Below are 15104 nucleotides of genomic sequence, written 5' to 3'. Positions count from 1 at the left end.
TCTGGCAAAGGAGATCGGGCCTAAAGTCTGTCATGCTGGGGTAAATTAAATAGAAAGTAGAGTAAATTCCTGAAATAAAAGACGTGAAAATGGTTGAGAACATGATGCATGCATTGTAAACAATGTTTCTAAACCTGAAAAAAAAAAACCTGACAAGCTTAATCCCCATGATCCAAGATTAATCACAACGTTGCCTGAGAAACGGACAACTGAGATTTATTTCTGGCAGGGCTGTACAAAGCCACATCAGCGTAGCCCCATAAAGTGTTATCCGGGGGTATCCCGGTCTATTGAGGGCTTCTGAAAGAGTCCCTCAAGGATCGATTTGCATTTGAACCGGGGCAAGCTTTCAGATGCAAACGTAGCTTTCTTCATCAAAATATTTGCATTGCTTTGACGAATCTTGTTCCAGTGCATGCGAAAAGTCTCACCAAGGCGTTTCTTTTTAACTTCTCTGAATAAAACCTAAAGCTGTCAACAAGTGCTGGCATTCAATTCAAATAATAGTGTTACTTCATGTGGCACAACAAAGTAGCATCTTTTCTACTAACACCAAGGGTTGAAGGTGAAAGGAGTGCTTAAATGAGCAATTTTACTACTGTAAAGGATGAACTTCAGACAACTGTTGAAAATATATAACATTTATTTTCTTCTCCAAAAGGCACTTTTTAACCATCTTGTGAGAAACAAAGACTCAACAAAATTAAATATATATACAATAAATAGTCCTGAAAATGTAACAATTATGCAGAGGGAAATGTGTGAATTTCTGCACGCGAGAGTTATCATCTATTACTGTTAAGGGTGTGAATACTTCTTATTTTTTCCTTTTCTACAATGAAATAATTCTCATATTAAATAAAAAAGTCTGTTGTTTAGTGAGAGGCTGCAATGTTGGGTTTTCAGTTTATTTTCCGTCTCTTCACAGCACTCAAATGTGCCTTTCGTGAAGTCCAATACACAGAGAAATGCCTGCGTTCCGCCTCTTTGCAGTACAAAACAGACCAGTCCACGGTCTGTGTGTTTATTCCAGGCTGTGCTCATACATGCGTAGGACTGTCTGAGTAGGGATCAGTTTTAGACATGTGCAGTATGACGGAAGGTGCTTTGTAGTGACAGTGACCGGTGCTGCAACTCCCACCGCAGTGTTTCCTGCAAGTCCTGTCTGTCAACTTCCTGCTGCACAGTCCCTGCCAAGTCTGCAACGTCTTAGAGCTCCAGACCCACACACCGCTGGTGATTCCCACCACCAGTGACATGAAGATCTTCAGCATGAACACGGCCACCGTGGGCACCGAAGACTCCAGGGAGCAGTCCTCGTTCCTACGGTCTGGGAATGTGGTGCACTTGCTCTGCAATCCTCTGAATTTCCAGTAGTCCATGTTGAGTCGCTCGTAGAAGTAGCATATGATGACACACGTGGCAGGGACCGTGTAGAGGATGGAGTAGATGCCGATTTTCACCATCAGCTTTTCTAACTTCTCCGTGTTGGTGCCTTCGGTTTTCATCACTTTTCTGATGTGGAAGAGGGCCACGAAGCCGGTCAAGATGAAAGACGTTCCGATGACGAGGTAGCAAGACAGAGGTACAAGGACAAAGCCGGTAAGCGCCCCCACGTCCATACTACCCACGTAGCAGAGTCCAGTGAGCTCATCGCCTGCAACTTTTCGCATAGTGAGGATGACTATGGTCTTCAGGGCGGGTATGCCCCAGGCTGCCATGTGGAAGTAACTGCTGTGCGATTCGATAGCCTCGTGACCCCATTTCTTACCTGCGGCCAGAAACCAGGTAATAGTGAGGATAACCCACCAGATGGAGCTTGCCATGCCAAAATAGTAGAGTATGAGGAAGACTATGGTACAACCTGTACTCTCCAAGCCTTCTTGAATGATGTACAGCTCCCCGTTCTCACGGTCGCATGCGATGTTCTCCGCCCCAGCCACGGAACGAATGATAAAGGCGACTGAGTAAACGTTATAGCACATGGAGAGGAAGATGATGGGTCGCTCTGGATACTGAAAGCGGTGTGGGTCGAGAAGGAAGGTGAGGACTGTGAAAGCCGTGGAAACGAAGCACAAAGTCGACCAAACCGCCATCCAAATGAATGCAAAGTCCTTATCCTGTCTGGACCAGAACACATCCACTGCAGAGGAGCAGCGTGGAGCACACGTCTCACTTTTTTCCACATATTGGAACTTTTCCGGGTTCTCACAAACTCCCACGCTGCCCCCAGAGCGCCCTTTCACAGGGCCAGGCTGCCTGGATCTGGGCTGTACTGGCAGCATACCTTCTCCTTTCTTGGTCTCGGTTTTGGTATCATTCTCAGGAGCCTCCATGCACAGGGCGTTGGGGTCATTTCTGGTGGGCAGTTTAGAGCAGTCCAAAGAATCTGGCCAGGCATAATTAAACTTCTCCATTATGGGCGAGCACTTCTGACGGGCCTGCTCGCACATTGGACGGCAAGCATGAATGGATGTGGACACTTGGTCCGTGCACATCGGGGCAAAAAGAGAGCAGAGGAAAAATCTCAAGTGCACGTCACAACCGTACTCCACCAGCGGGGCGAATTCATTGAGTTTTATGCCAGCTTCCCTCTGACTGTCATGGTCCATGAAGTTGGGCATCCGTGTGAGGTTGTACCCAATGCCTTGGCACATGGGGATGGTGATAGGCTCACATTTAGCCGGTCTCCCTCTTTCCAAATCATAAGAGCTGATATCTAGGCTGTGTGCAATGACCAGCTGACACCATAGAGAAATTACAATTTTAAGAGGTCCCATGCTGGATTTTCAGTCACCCCTTTTTGAATGAGGTAAGACACTTTCCTTGTATAAAGACCGAAGTGAGGATAATTTTGGTCTTATAGGTGAATGTATAGTCCCATATAGACTGCTTACATTAGCAGTGTTTCAAGGAACGCTTCCTTTGTCATTCAGTTCAAAACGCAAAAATGAATATCCATCTGAATTAAACCTATTTGAAAAAATATCACTTTTCAAAACAAAGTCTTCACATCGTACAAACTGATCCTCAATATCCAGGTCCGTAACATACTTTCATGAAAAACGCGCGTGCACAGTCCCGGTAAAAATAAGTGATATTTCACGTCGGTCAACGTAGCGTTAGCGAACATAACGGCATCAGGAGAAGTTTAACAGGACAAACTACAAATCTGTCCTTGACTTCGGTTATCTCCAAACTTGTGAGCGGCATATAGTCCGTGCAGACGCGTGCTGTGTGTTTTCACCTCTCTCTTCATATCTCTACTGGCGCACACTGAACTTTCACTCTCCTCCTCTCTCAATGCACTCTAATGTAGGGGCGCGGCATTCACGACGTTATCCTCTGATCACGCCCACACACTACAGAACAGCGATTGACGCCAAGATCAGTCTCCGCCTGCTTACAACTGCAAATACCTTGCGTATAGCAGAAGCGTTTAACTCGGTTGTAAGTGGGCGGACTCCGCCCACTTACAACCGAGTTAAACGCATCTGTTTGTTTTCATGATCGTAATTTACGGAACTAAAGTGTGAACGGATGAAAATGAAAGTGAGGGTTTCGGTAGAGATACAGATGTTTAAATTCCCCTCAAAATGAATGCTTCACCACAGTTACCGCAGTTTGGTAAAGAAGTAAGAAATAGCCAAAAGCATTATCACTTTACTTTTTCTTAATAAAACCATGTTTACAAAACGGCAAATAAATAAATCCATTAGGCTACTGTAAAAGCATCATACATTAATAGGGGTTCTCATTTGAACAATATTTCAGATTTTTATTTGTTCATTATTGTGAGAGCTAAAAAATAACTGAAGTATGCATTATAATCTCGTGGAAACTTAAATTTCATTGTCATTTTTTTAAATAGCCTTCTAATATAAACTATGGGTTGGTTTGTTTTACCAGGCATTGAACACATTTTTCACATTCCAAACACATTTTTATAAATATTGTAAATCCTTGCATATGAGATTTTAACCACAGATTTATTTGTAAAATCAAAAACAGCCAATGCTGATATAAAGTGTCCCCCACGGCACAGGTTATAAAGTCTTAAATCAGAGGAACAAGTGGAAAATTAAAGTGTAATGGAATTCGTTAACATAGCCAGTGTGACACTCAACACCTCAGGATATTACAGTCAAGGAGAACAGATGAAGTTCATTCCAAACTTAATGAAAGAAAAACAAAGACAAGAAGCTTTATTTCTGAAAATGTATCCATCACATGTGTTATTTAAAGTTGCTTTCATTAACCTATATAATTATTATTTTAAATCATCTCTGCAATGAAAGATTTGTGTGAGGAAAAAGATTATTGTTACCATCTAGTGGCAATACAATGTACAACACTTCCACAAAGACAAGACAACAGATAGGACTTTATAAGTAAAGTGTGCATAGGTCATCTTACATCTTACATCTTACATCTTAGTGTTACATTCTCAGTAATGTAGTGTTCAAATACCTTTTAGGCCAATGTCCATTTTGTCAATGGTACTTATAAAACAAAATAATTACGAAAAGTTGTTGAACATGCAGAACAAATGTTACCCTTTTATTCTACGGCACATTTAGGACAGACTGAACTCAGTTCTCAAGCCAAACCATTTGATCAGTATAAAAAAGGCAGATTAGAAATCCCTTGATGTAGTTACAGTGGACGTTTAAACCTTTTCACCCGTGGTGTTAGATTATGAGTAGTTATCAGATTTGGATTTGGCATAGTAAGCCTCACTTAGCCTGAAAGAGCACAGAGTGAGGCCGCTACCCCTCCAACTGTGAAGGAAATACATACCAGAAAGAACGATTTTTATCGCCCTCTGCTTTTTGCACGACATCCAGTTCACTTTCAGCAACCCCTGTTCATTTAACTGCTCAATACGTCCTCTTTTAAAACTTGACAGAGAAACTGCAACTTTGACGGAAAGTATAGGGTCTCAGGTGCCGAACGTTCTCCGTCTGCGTGTACAGAGCCACCCAAGGTCTGATATGAGATTATATCAGGTAACAGGACTCCGTGTTGTGCATGCAATCTATCTGAAACATTTACAGCCTTTTAATCTTATCTGACATACCTCAGCCTTCACGACAGACACAAAATGCTATTCTCAAAACAGCTCTCCAGATTCAGTCACAAGACTGAGAAGCAGGGCAACGGGCCTCAAAAGTAACTTTACAAATTGCTGGTGACTGACGAGGGCCTTAATTAAAGCTCAGCCGAGTGAATTAAAGTGATGTCGTTTCATGACATCATATCCTGTTCGGTGAGCCGTGCCATGGTAGTATCTCTCTCATTCAGGCTAATGGGACTCTGGGCACTTTAGCTGTCACTATTTATGAAACCGTCAGTGGCTTGCAGATTCTGTGCCTGACGTCAACAGATCTGCGTCATCAGCATTCGCTTTTCTCGTACGTGTGGACTCTCTGTCAGAGCGCTGACATAATGGAAGTGTAATTCCATGTGTGGAGTGGCCACTTCTTAAAATACGATGGAAATCACAAGGCCGCAGGGACGATGTGACCGCTGAGGGTGGTGAAGATACTTGTCTGACACGTGGCGGGGTAAGATAACCGTGTCTGAAAGGAACAAGGGCTGACCCAGGATAAGAGAGGTATGGAGACAATGCCATCAAATGGAATTAGGAGAAGAGAGATGGGTATGGGCAGTCAAACGTCTTTCCATTGCGTTAAGTACTGTACTCTTGAGAATAGAGTTATACATAACCTCACAGACACTTGCAGCATGCAGACACATCACAGATACTAAAAAACACAGTCTTGTAGGAAGTCTTAAACTGGAGCTACTGCTGTTGGATAGCCTCAGGGAGTTTATTAATATAGATGTTTGTTTGTGTAGCATGCGGTATTTTCAGACTATGCAATCTGAAAAGTTCTCAGAATTACTTTTAAAATGTGTTTTTTAGTTTATCTGTGGTTTAGTTTTTAACGGATATGAGTTTAGTTCAATTGACTCAATTATTTTATATATGTTAGATTAGGTGGACAACCACATTATATGATTCAATTCGAATTTATTCCCTACTGTAAACATCTTAGATAAAATGTGATATTTGTGTTCACAAAAGGAGTCAAGGAAAAAACATACATTCATTTGGGTCTAATATGTACATTTTGAGTCATATTCAGCCATGGTGTCAACGTGGCCTAAGTGAAAATCAAAAGCCAATTCATTACACTCCAGTTTTTTAATCCTCTGTGTCTTGACTGAGGTCTTGAAATAAATGGTGGGATCACGGGTTATTGCACACGGGCAGCCAAATGCATTTGTGCATATGATGATGGAATATTTAAAGAGGGAAGAGAAACAGAGGGAACTGATTATCTCTCGAAGCTCCTTAAACAGAATTGGATGAGGTTGAGAATGAGTTCAGTTTAAACAAGATGCATGGGCCATGTGCAGTGCAGACCCGTGGGCTTTCTCTTTTGGGGAAATTTGCCTTTTCTTTATACTTTATAGAGACAGATACTGTCTGACAGATTAATCGTATAATACCTGTCAAAATATGTCCTTATTTCATTCTTTTGATTTTGGAGTGAAATATGTCTGGTGAAACTTAAATATGTCTGGTGAAACGAAAAAAGCTTAAGAAATCATGTGCAAAGAAATAAAACCTATTTTTATGGACGTACTAGTGACTAAACAATAACATTTGCCACAATGATGCTAAAATAAAAAAACACAGTAATAATATTATTTTAATGAAATTAAAATTTATTTTCATTAAAAGCAGTAGACAACAAATATTTATACATACATTTATTCTCTTGTATTAGATGATAAATGGAGATCAAACCAAGTGACATTTGGGTAGTTGACAAGTACACCGTAAATGTCTCCTAGAGCAAGCATTTAAAAACAAACGGTTAAAGGGGTCATATGCCGCAAACACTTGTTTTTCTTTGTCTTTGGTGTATTTGGTGAGTTATAAGTTGCCCATGAATATATTTGACATGTAGAATTGTAAAAATGAAAGTGTCGGAAGATATGATGCATTCTATCTAAAAGATAATGCTAACCCAGACCTGCCTAAAATAACTTGTGTAACCACACCCCCACAAATTTACTTCAGTTCGTGTTATTTGTTGACTAAGATCGCCCAAATATGTACGCAAGTAAGGTGGGTGTTCCTGTAAGTACAATTGCTTTGGAACCTGATGTTCCAAATATGGTAAGAGGTGTTACATTTCCGTCACAAGTTTGCAGGATTCAACCAATCTCTACGCACTGGTTAGCTGGCAATCATAGCACACCTTGCATTTTAGAACGAAGAGCTTTGTTAATAATCTGCGTGTTTCATAGGAGGGGTAAAGAGGAGATACAAAAATGCACGGTATGTGGAAAAAGTTTTCCTGAGAAAGAGTTTTTTAACCTCAGATCGTGTAAACACATCGCATTACATCTAAAACAAACGACAATATTTAATTATAGCCTTGTCATTTGACCACTTCAGTGTCACCATAGTGTGGCGATCCACAAGTATTACTTAAGAGACATTCACCAAGGTATTGTACCATTAAGGGAGGGAGGAGTTAGCTTGGTTGTTGTGTCCTGTTGTAGATGTGCCTGGTTGTCTTGAACTCACTGGCTGTTCAGAGTGAGATTTACTAAAGTGAAGAGTACAGCTGACTCGATGCAACTTCGTCTCTTGTCTCCTTATTTACTTACTCCACAATAGGACACATAATATATATACAAACAAAATACTTTTTCTGCTGATTTTTAGGGTGAAATCTCACATGTGCATGTTTTTTTTACATTGTGCAATGTCATTTGACACTAATTTAACACAGGATGATTTTGTCTTAACCACATAAACAAGCTCCCATCAAATCCCATAAATAAAGACATATTCAACTCAGCTATGATTTCATTTTGTTATAGCAGAAGAACAAGGTTTTGATTTCACAGTTGCCCATGCATCACATTATTAAATGGAGGCGTCTTTGTAATTGTATCCTCTCCCATATGACTGTATATCTGTGTCTCTCTTACAGTGAAGGTGTGGAGGAGTGTGTGTTCATTGCAGAACCTGATGGATGGCTGTGATTAACACTGAGTGAAACAGGAGAAAGTCTCTCTCACATCTGGAGTCAACACACACATTCACAAAGCACAATACTTACACTGTTTCTGGATGCATTATGTAATTGCCTTTAGCCTGCTCGAGTCACACAGTCCCGCAGTATGAACTGTGTCGTCTGGTTGCTGTGACATGTTTCCAGGTGAACATCAAAGAAGTTTTCTTCCAGAGCTGGTGGCAGAGAGCTAGAGGAAAGGATTGTGGCATATATTTACTTTGAAAGTGGCCGAGCGTTAGAAATAAACAAACAAACTGCTTATTTTGTTATTTACACTCCACTAATACCAGTAAAGCTGTGAACATTGTGTTTTTGCAGTGCCAAATAGTCTGTTGTGACTCACTTCCCCACAACACAACACGTTCCTATGTTATAATTTGATATTTTTATTTTGACATTTTAGTAAATTTATGATTTTTTCCTTTAAAAAAGAGTTTTATCTGTCTAAATATTAAAAACTTTGTTGGGGAGGGTGGGCTCCAAACAATGTTGTTGGTCACAACATGTGATGAGAAATCAAATTTGAATCATACATAAAGTAAATAAAATTGAGATGAAAAGATTTTCAGTAAATAATTATTAAACATTTACGAATGTTTCTCAAATAAACGTAAAAAATGGCCTCTGAAAACTTCATATACAGATTTTTAAAAACTTTTAACGGTTTTAAAACTTGATTATGTAAAAAGAGCAAACACAACAACAAACATTTCTTTTTGTGTGAACTTTAAATGCTTGGAAGATAGTACAGATATCTCTTGGCATGATTAGAAACACAAAAATGTTTACAAATAGAAATCTACAATTCTATTATCAAGGTGTTCTGAAGATAAAGCAGGGTAGTGTTGGCTTGGTCACCGGGAGACTGTATTTATTTATTAATTAGATATTATTTATTAGAATGATCTTGCTTGTTCTATAAACACCATGCACTGTGCTGTGTTTTACCTTTTCTGTTTTTCCTGTTTGCCCCTGTAAAGCTGCTTTGGAACAATGCACATTGTGAAAAGCGCTATATAAATAAACTTGAATTGAATTGAATTGAAAGATATTTATAATATTTATATATAATAAAATTCCTTCATAATAAATGGAAAACCCGAACTGTCCTAAGATCAGTGATAGATAAAGTTAGTTCCTCATTATCAATGTGTTTTCACAGCGTCCACACTCACAGGGGTGTTGTACTTATAAGCAGTCGGTTTCTTTGATGAGTCCTTAGGGGCAAGAATAGGACGAAAGAGAGAGAGAGAACCAGATAAATACAGTTCTCCAACTACTCTGTGGAGAGACAAAAGTCTTAAAAGGATCTGTGGAAGGTAAATGGGAAAATGACGCTACACAGGTCCTCAAGTGTACCTTTGAAAGCAACTCTGCATCACTGAGAGAGCTGAGAGGAAAAGGCTTTGCTAAAATATGTTCAGAATGTGTGAAGCCAAGAAATGCAAAAATCTAAGCGGGTTTTTAAAAAAGAAATGGAGAACTGAGGTTTTATTCAGTGGGAATACATTTATACACTATCCCAATAACTGTGTTCATGTACACACAAGCTTTCACAACGAATATGTCTATATTTATTTTATTTTAAATGCTATTGCTACAGGTCTTAGAGAAAACCTCCTTTTAACAGGATTTTAATACTGAACTGAGACCCCCAGAGCACAGAGAGAGAGAGAGAGAGAGAGAGAGAGAGATTTCAGAAGAAAAGCCAAAGGCAATGAACCGGACAAACGTGAGATCGAGCGAGTGTTTACTGCAGTTAGCCTTCACCTCATTGTTTTACAAAGCTGAACTTCCTGGGCAAACACAAGACTGCTTTTAACCTCCCAGAGGGAGAAATGTAATGGAAATCTACACTACCGTAGCTGGACAAGTCTGTGTGTGTACCCATATAGGCCTAGGATGACCAGCCCCATCTATAAAAGGAAAGTTCAACATATTTCCAAGTAACAAACTAAATGCAAAATGTGCAGAGTAACAGAGTATACACAGAAATAACAGAGCATTGATCACTTCTATTTCCAAGTAAATATCCTCTCAAACGTCTTAAAATGCCTAGACATTTTACACAATATTTAAAATAAAAACAAATAGAATAAAAATGGCTGGAACATAGAGTGAGGTCTATGTAAACTGAATGAAATGTCACATGCCTTTTTTTTTAAATAGTTGGCAGCATGCAATGCATACTCTGCAGTATTCAGCTAGCAGTCTTTCATTCCAAACGTAGCTATGATTTTCAGATTGCATAGTGACCATTTCAGTGTTGTTTTTCCACTGGTTCAGATTTGACTAGGACCTGCAAAATCCATCTTGAGGTGAGATATATCCTAGCATTCCCAGTACCACAACTCCCTGCTGGTTGTTTATGTTTGTTATCTTATCTCCTTTGTGATTTTTTTGTTGTTGTCATAAATCCTATTAGTAGTAGAAACCCTGTTTGTCACTGGGTTTTGTTAAACTTTGACAACACAGTATTTAATCATTTTAAAAGTACAGTGTTTTTCCCATTTCCTGAAAAACAACGAATTGGACATCCAAGGTTTTGGAAGGACAGCAACAAGATATGAATATCAAACGTTACAATTGCTACACACAATGTAATTTAATAATTCATCTATAAACAAAAACCGACACATTCTTACCTGGTAATCTCATTTCTTCAGCAATTTATATCTCAGGCTATGAAATTTGTTACATCTTATAAAACGTATTAATGTAAGTGACTTTAGCAATTGAAATGCTGAAAGTTCCAATACACCGTAGTAGATGCATCAACATGTTGAATGTGGGATCTACTGTAGTTATACATCAATTGTTTGAAGTAAGATGTTATGTGGTTGCCAGTAGGTAACATTTTTGTTGCTTACTAATTCAAGTCAAAACAGCTCATCTCCAATTTTTTGCTCAGGTTAGAGGTCCCTAATTGACTTTAAACATAAGCACCAAAGACCACTTATACCTGGATGTGCATGTAAGACCTAATGGAATGCAGTAGGGATGTAACACAAATGTAAATTTTTTAAGTATTGCATTTCGCCCAGATGCCTCTGCTGACAACATCATAGTCGCAGTCGTCTTCTCTCCCTCTCTCTCTTCATGTATTTCGCATCTTTCCATCAGCTCCTTTGATCAGTGTTTCATATTAGACGGGGACTGATCTCAGTGTTGAGACTAAGCATAAATCATCAGGTTGCCGGTCAGGGCAACATGAATAACGGCCCAATCAGCTCGGTTAACACATGCTGTTTATCCCTGCCCTCTTAACAGCCATCAGCAGCTGGTCCTGAGACACACACACATGAGAGACCGACTGCACAATCTGTATTTTGTCTATCACAAGCACACTCACACCCACATTTCAATTGCCCACCGCTGTCACACACATGAGACAAATATAAAGAAGACAGAAATAGCAGCAGACATGAGAAAAAAAGTGGACGGACTCTCTCTTTCTGTCAATGTCATTTCTGTCAACTCCATTACTGCATTGGTCATGACATGATATAGTGTAAATACTTTCTCCTGTTGCATCTAAATATGAAGAAACCCATTCTTTACAATTGCAATTAAACTATAAATAAACAATGTGGTGCAATTAAAACTTTGCCACACTGACTCAACCAATGAAGTAAGGTTGCGGGCGGGGTTACCTTCTTGTTTTGTAATTTTGCTTAGTGATGCAAGTGGTGTGGACGCTAATGTAGCTATCATTATATATTTTAACCTTGGTGAGATTGGGCCTTTAGACTTACGTTAATGTGGAACCCCAGCCAAGAAACACCACCTAGCAACCATTAGTACACCATAGCAACAAAATAGCCCTGCCTTAATGCAACCGCTCAGCGACGACATGGCAATCCAAATATTGTGTGTTTGGTCTTGACCATGAATAAGCCTGATGTGTGTAGACATTGTAATGTGGTGTATACAGTATATCAGATCATTATTCTCTTGGGGCGCTTGGAAGACATAAGTGCTGCATCTACATAGCAGTATCTTTAAAGAAAGATCAAAATAAATGACCCCACAAACACACACACCATCCTGAACACACATGACCGTCTCTACCCTATAGCCATAACGTACCCCAGCACTTCATGTAAGAGCCCATAATGTAGTATAACACACACCCCACCCTCTTACGGATTGTTAGAGGGTCTGTCGAGCCATGCAAGTCCTATTAATAATGTGTGGATGGATGGCAGAGTCAGGTGGCCCGGGGGGAGACATCACAGGACGGAGTCCACCGAAGAGGCACGCTGCTCGGTTACAAAATGACTAACGGCCCTTAGAGCAGGGAGTTGCTGCTGACCTGTTTCACAGGCCAGGAGAGGTGTCACAGTTAAGGGCTCTTTATGCTGTCAGTACAGGATCCAGCTGAGCGCTCATGACTATATTAAACACTGTGACCAAGACGCTTCATGCCTGTGTGTCATGCCAGTCTAATGATGCAACTAAAAAAGATACCTTTTACAAGTGGTAGTAATGAAAGTATGGCTATTACAGTGGTTTATACTTGTGGTTAGAGGTTTGTTCAAATTCTTCATCCTAAATATGTCAGGCTTGTTCTGATGAAGGACAAACATCTTTTTTGGTTCTGAAGCAAAATACCTACCCACACAAAAATAGAAATTCTGTCATCATTTATTCACCATTATGTTGTTCAAAACCTGTATATAACTCTTGCTTCTGTGGAACACTAGAAGATATTTTGAGAAATGTCTCAGTTGTTTTGCCTCCATACAATGGAAGGCATACAATCCCTCCATGCCTCCAAACAATCAGTAACCACTGATTGGTTACCAACATTCTTCAAAATATGCTCAACTCAAATCAACTTTATTTATATAGCGCTTTTTACAATTTTCATTGTTACAAAGCAGCTGTACATGAGACACATTGAATACAAGAAAAACAACTAAAGGCATATATCCGTAAAAACAAGAAAAAGGTGAAAACAACAAAAGACAGACATACAAATGCTCCAAACATACAATATGCATACATACTTACACACATTGACGCACACACGCAAACACACTCGCACACATGCACAGTGAAAGCACACATTTGAGATAAAGGAGAGAGAACCACAGGTCAAATATTAAACAGACTATAAATTCTTATATGCAATATTAATTATGTCTAACTTCTAAATTCTAAAGCAGCCCCCCCCCAGCCAGGCAAATAGTGCAAAACAATATGCAAACGGTACCCAAAACTCCAATCGAGAAAAAAACCTCAGGAGAACCCAGGCCCAACCAGGGGATTCCAGTTCCCCTCTGGCAAAAGCTGCTGCCTATGCACAAGCTCAACAGTGCTTTCACAACAAGGCTAAATAAAAAATAAATAAACTAACTAATAAGGTAAATTATAGATTTAAGATTATCATTAACAATCTAATAGCATTTGAAGTGTTGTAGAAAAATCGTGTCAAATTGCCGCATCCTTTATCCAGCTCTATCATCTCAGCTCTTGTCAGGTCACCGCTTCCCATTCTCAGCTCTGCCATCAGATCTGGGCATGAACTGCATCCTGCGGTAACCTTGGAACAAAGAGACAAGACTGGCTGAGAGTAAAGTACTGTTCTGCACTCTTTGATGCAACAAGTACATCATATATCATACATCATTTAGTCTTTTGTTTTCTGCAGCAGAATGAAAGTCATATATCTCAAGACTAATCTTTAAATGTAGTGTTAAACATGTTTTGTACATTTTATTAGTCTAATCTGTCCTCACTGTGGTCAAACCTGTAGGTTACACAAAGATACACACTTTCAGGCCTCCTTCATCTATCCTGGCAGGGCAACACGTGTTAAAGAGTGTTTAAAATTAAGTCAAAAGCCTTGTGGAAATATCACTGCTTTTTTCTTGCTCAGTTTTTTTCTCCCCATTCTCTGAGGAATAAGGTTGCCTTCAGTACGGCTGATCAATTGTCCAGTGTTCCAGAAAAACCTAAGGCCAGGAAACCATGGGGAAGTTTGGGTCAATGAGGTTCTCAAAACCTCAATTCCACAAACTCTTCCTGGTCTTCAACTTCTACCCCACGAGAGAACAAGATTATAACTGTGTCTCCTTGCGGAACATGAAAACAGGAATCAATCAGGGCAGACATTAGGAGCTGGAGCACTGTGGTGTCTCATTAGTCATTTTTACAGCTTTAACACAGCGTTCCCTCCACTAGACGAGCTGTTAGCCTTGGAGCTCAATTGTGTTGTTTTATGAAGCTGAATGCATTGTGGAAAACCACTAAACTGAAGCATTTACTTCCTCCTCATGTTACATAAAATAGAGAAAATGCTTTATTTTTAAAATTTAGAACAGGAATTCTTGGCTGTACAGTGATGGTTGTCGCCAAGGTCACAAGAGAGATGTGTTGTGTGTTACGACAATCAGACAATCAGACATGTTTTACTGTTATATATCACATTTCATTCAATTCATATAATCCTGTCAATAACTATACAAGAAAATATAAAATGCATTAGAAAAAAACTGTATTCCTCAAATATTTTAGGAATACATTTTCATTTGGGAACACATTTTACGTGAATAAAGGCAATCATGCAAAAGCGTAAAAGTAATATATAGGACTAATATATAATGTGTAAAATTAATATATACACACCTTTGTATGGTTGCAATTTTTTATGTTTTTTTATTTATTTACATACAAAATTGCCACCATGACACAATAGTGTTGTATGTGCTTGCCAGGGTTTTGTTAAGTGACAAAAGAGCTCATCTTTAAATCTGATATTCTGGTCCTCTAACATGGTGTGGGTCCTGTCTGCAAAGTCTTTTACATTTGATTGTTTCCAAGACAAAAATATATTAAAAAGGCAAAAAACATGCTGAAGTTACAGAGAAGCATGAATCACCTACACTACTTACACACAGGCACGTATAAAAATACACATACACATCCTCAACACCAAACAACAACAAACACATACATATTTAACTCAACATAAACAACACAAAATTCCCAGGA

The 15104-nt window shown here is 39.3% G+C and overlaps 1 protein-coding gene across 1 annotated transcript; it reads right to left on the bottom strand.

Annotated features, from left to right (window-relative positions):
* Window positions 1–625: 625 nt before the first annotated feature.
* On the bottom strand, window positions 626–3258 carry fzd9b (frizzled class receptor 9b). Its single transcript, XM_056766949.1, has one exon. It carries the CDS (start codon window positions 2778–2780, stop codon window positions 1041–1043), a length of 1740 nt encoding a protein of 579 aa, XP_056622927.1. The 5' UTR covers window positions 2781–3258; the 3' UTR covers window positions 626–1040.
* Between the last annotated feature and the right edge of the window lie 11846 nt (window positions 3259–15104).

The sequence above is a fragment of the Triplophysa dalaica genome, chromosome 14 (assembly GCF_015846415.1).
Source record: "Triplophysa dalaica isolate WHDGS20190420 chromosome 14, ASM1584641v1, whole genome shotgun sequence".
Lineage (NCBI taxonomy): Eukaryota > Metazoa > Chordata > Actinopteri > Cypriniformes > Nemacheilidae > Triplophysa > Triplophysa dalaica.
Note: the sequence above shows the minus strand (reverse complement) of the source record. Positions and strands in the feature narration are given on the sequence as shown.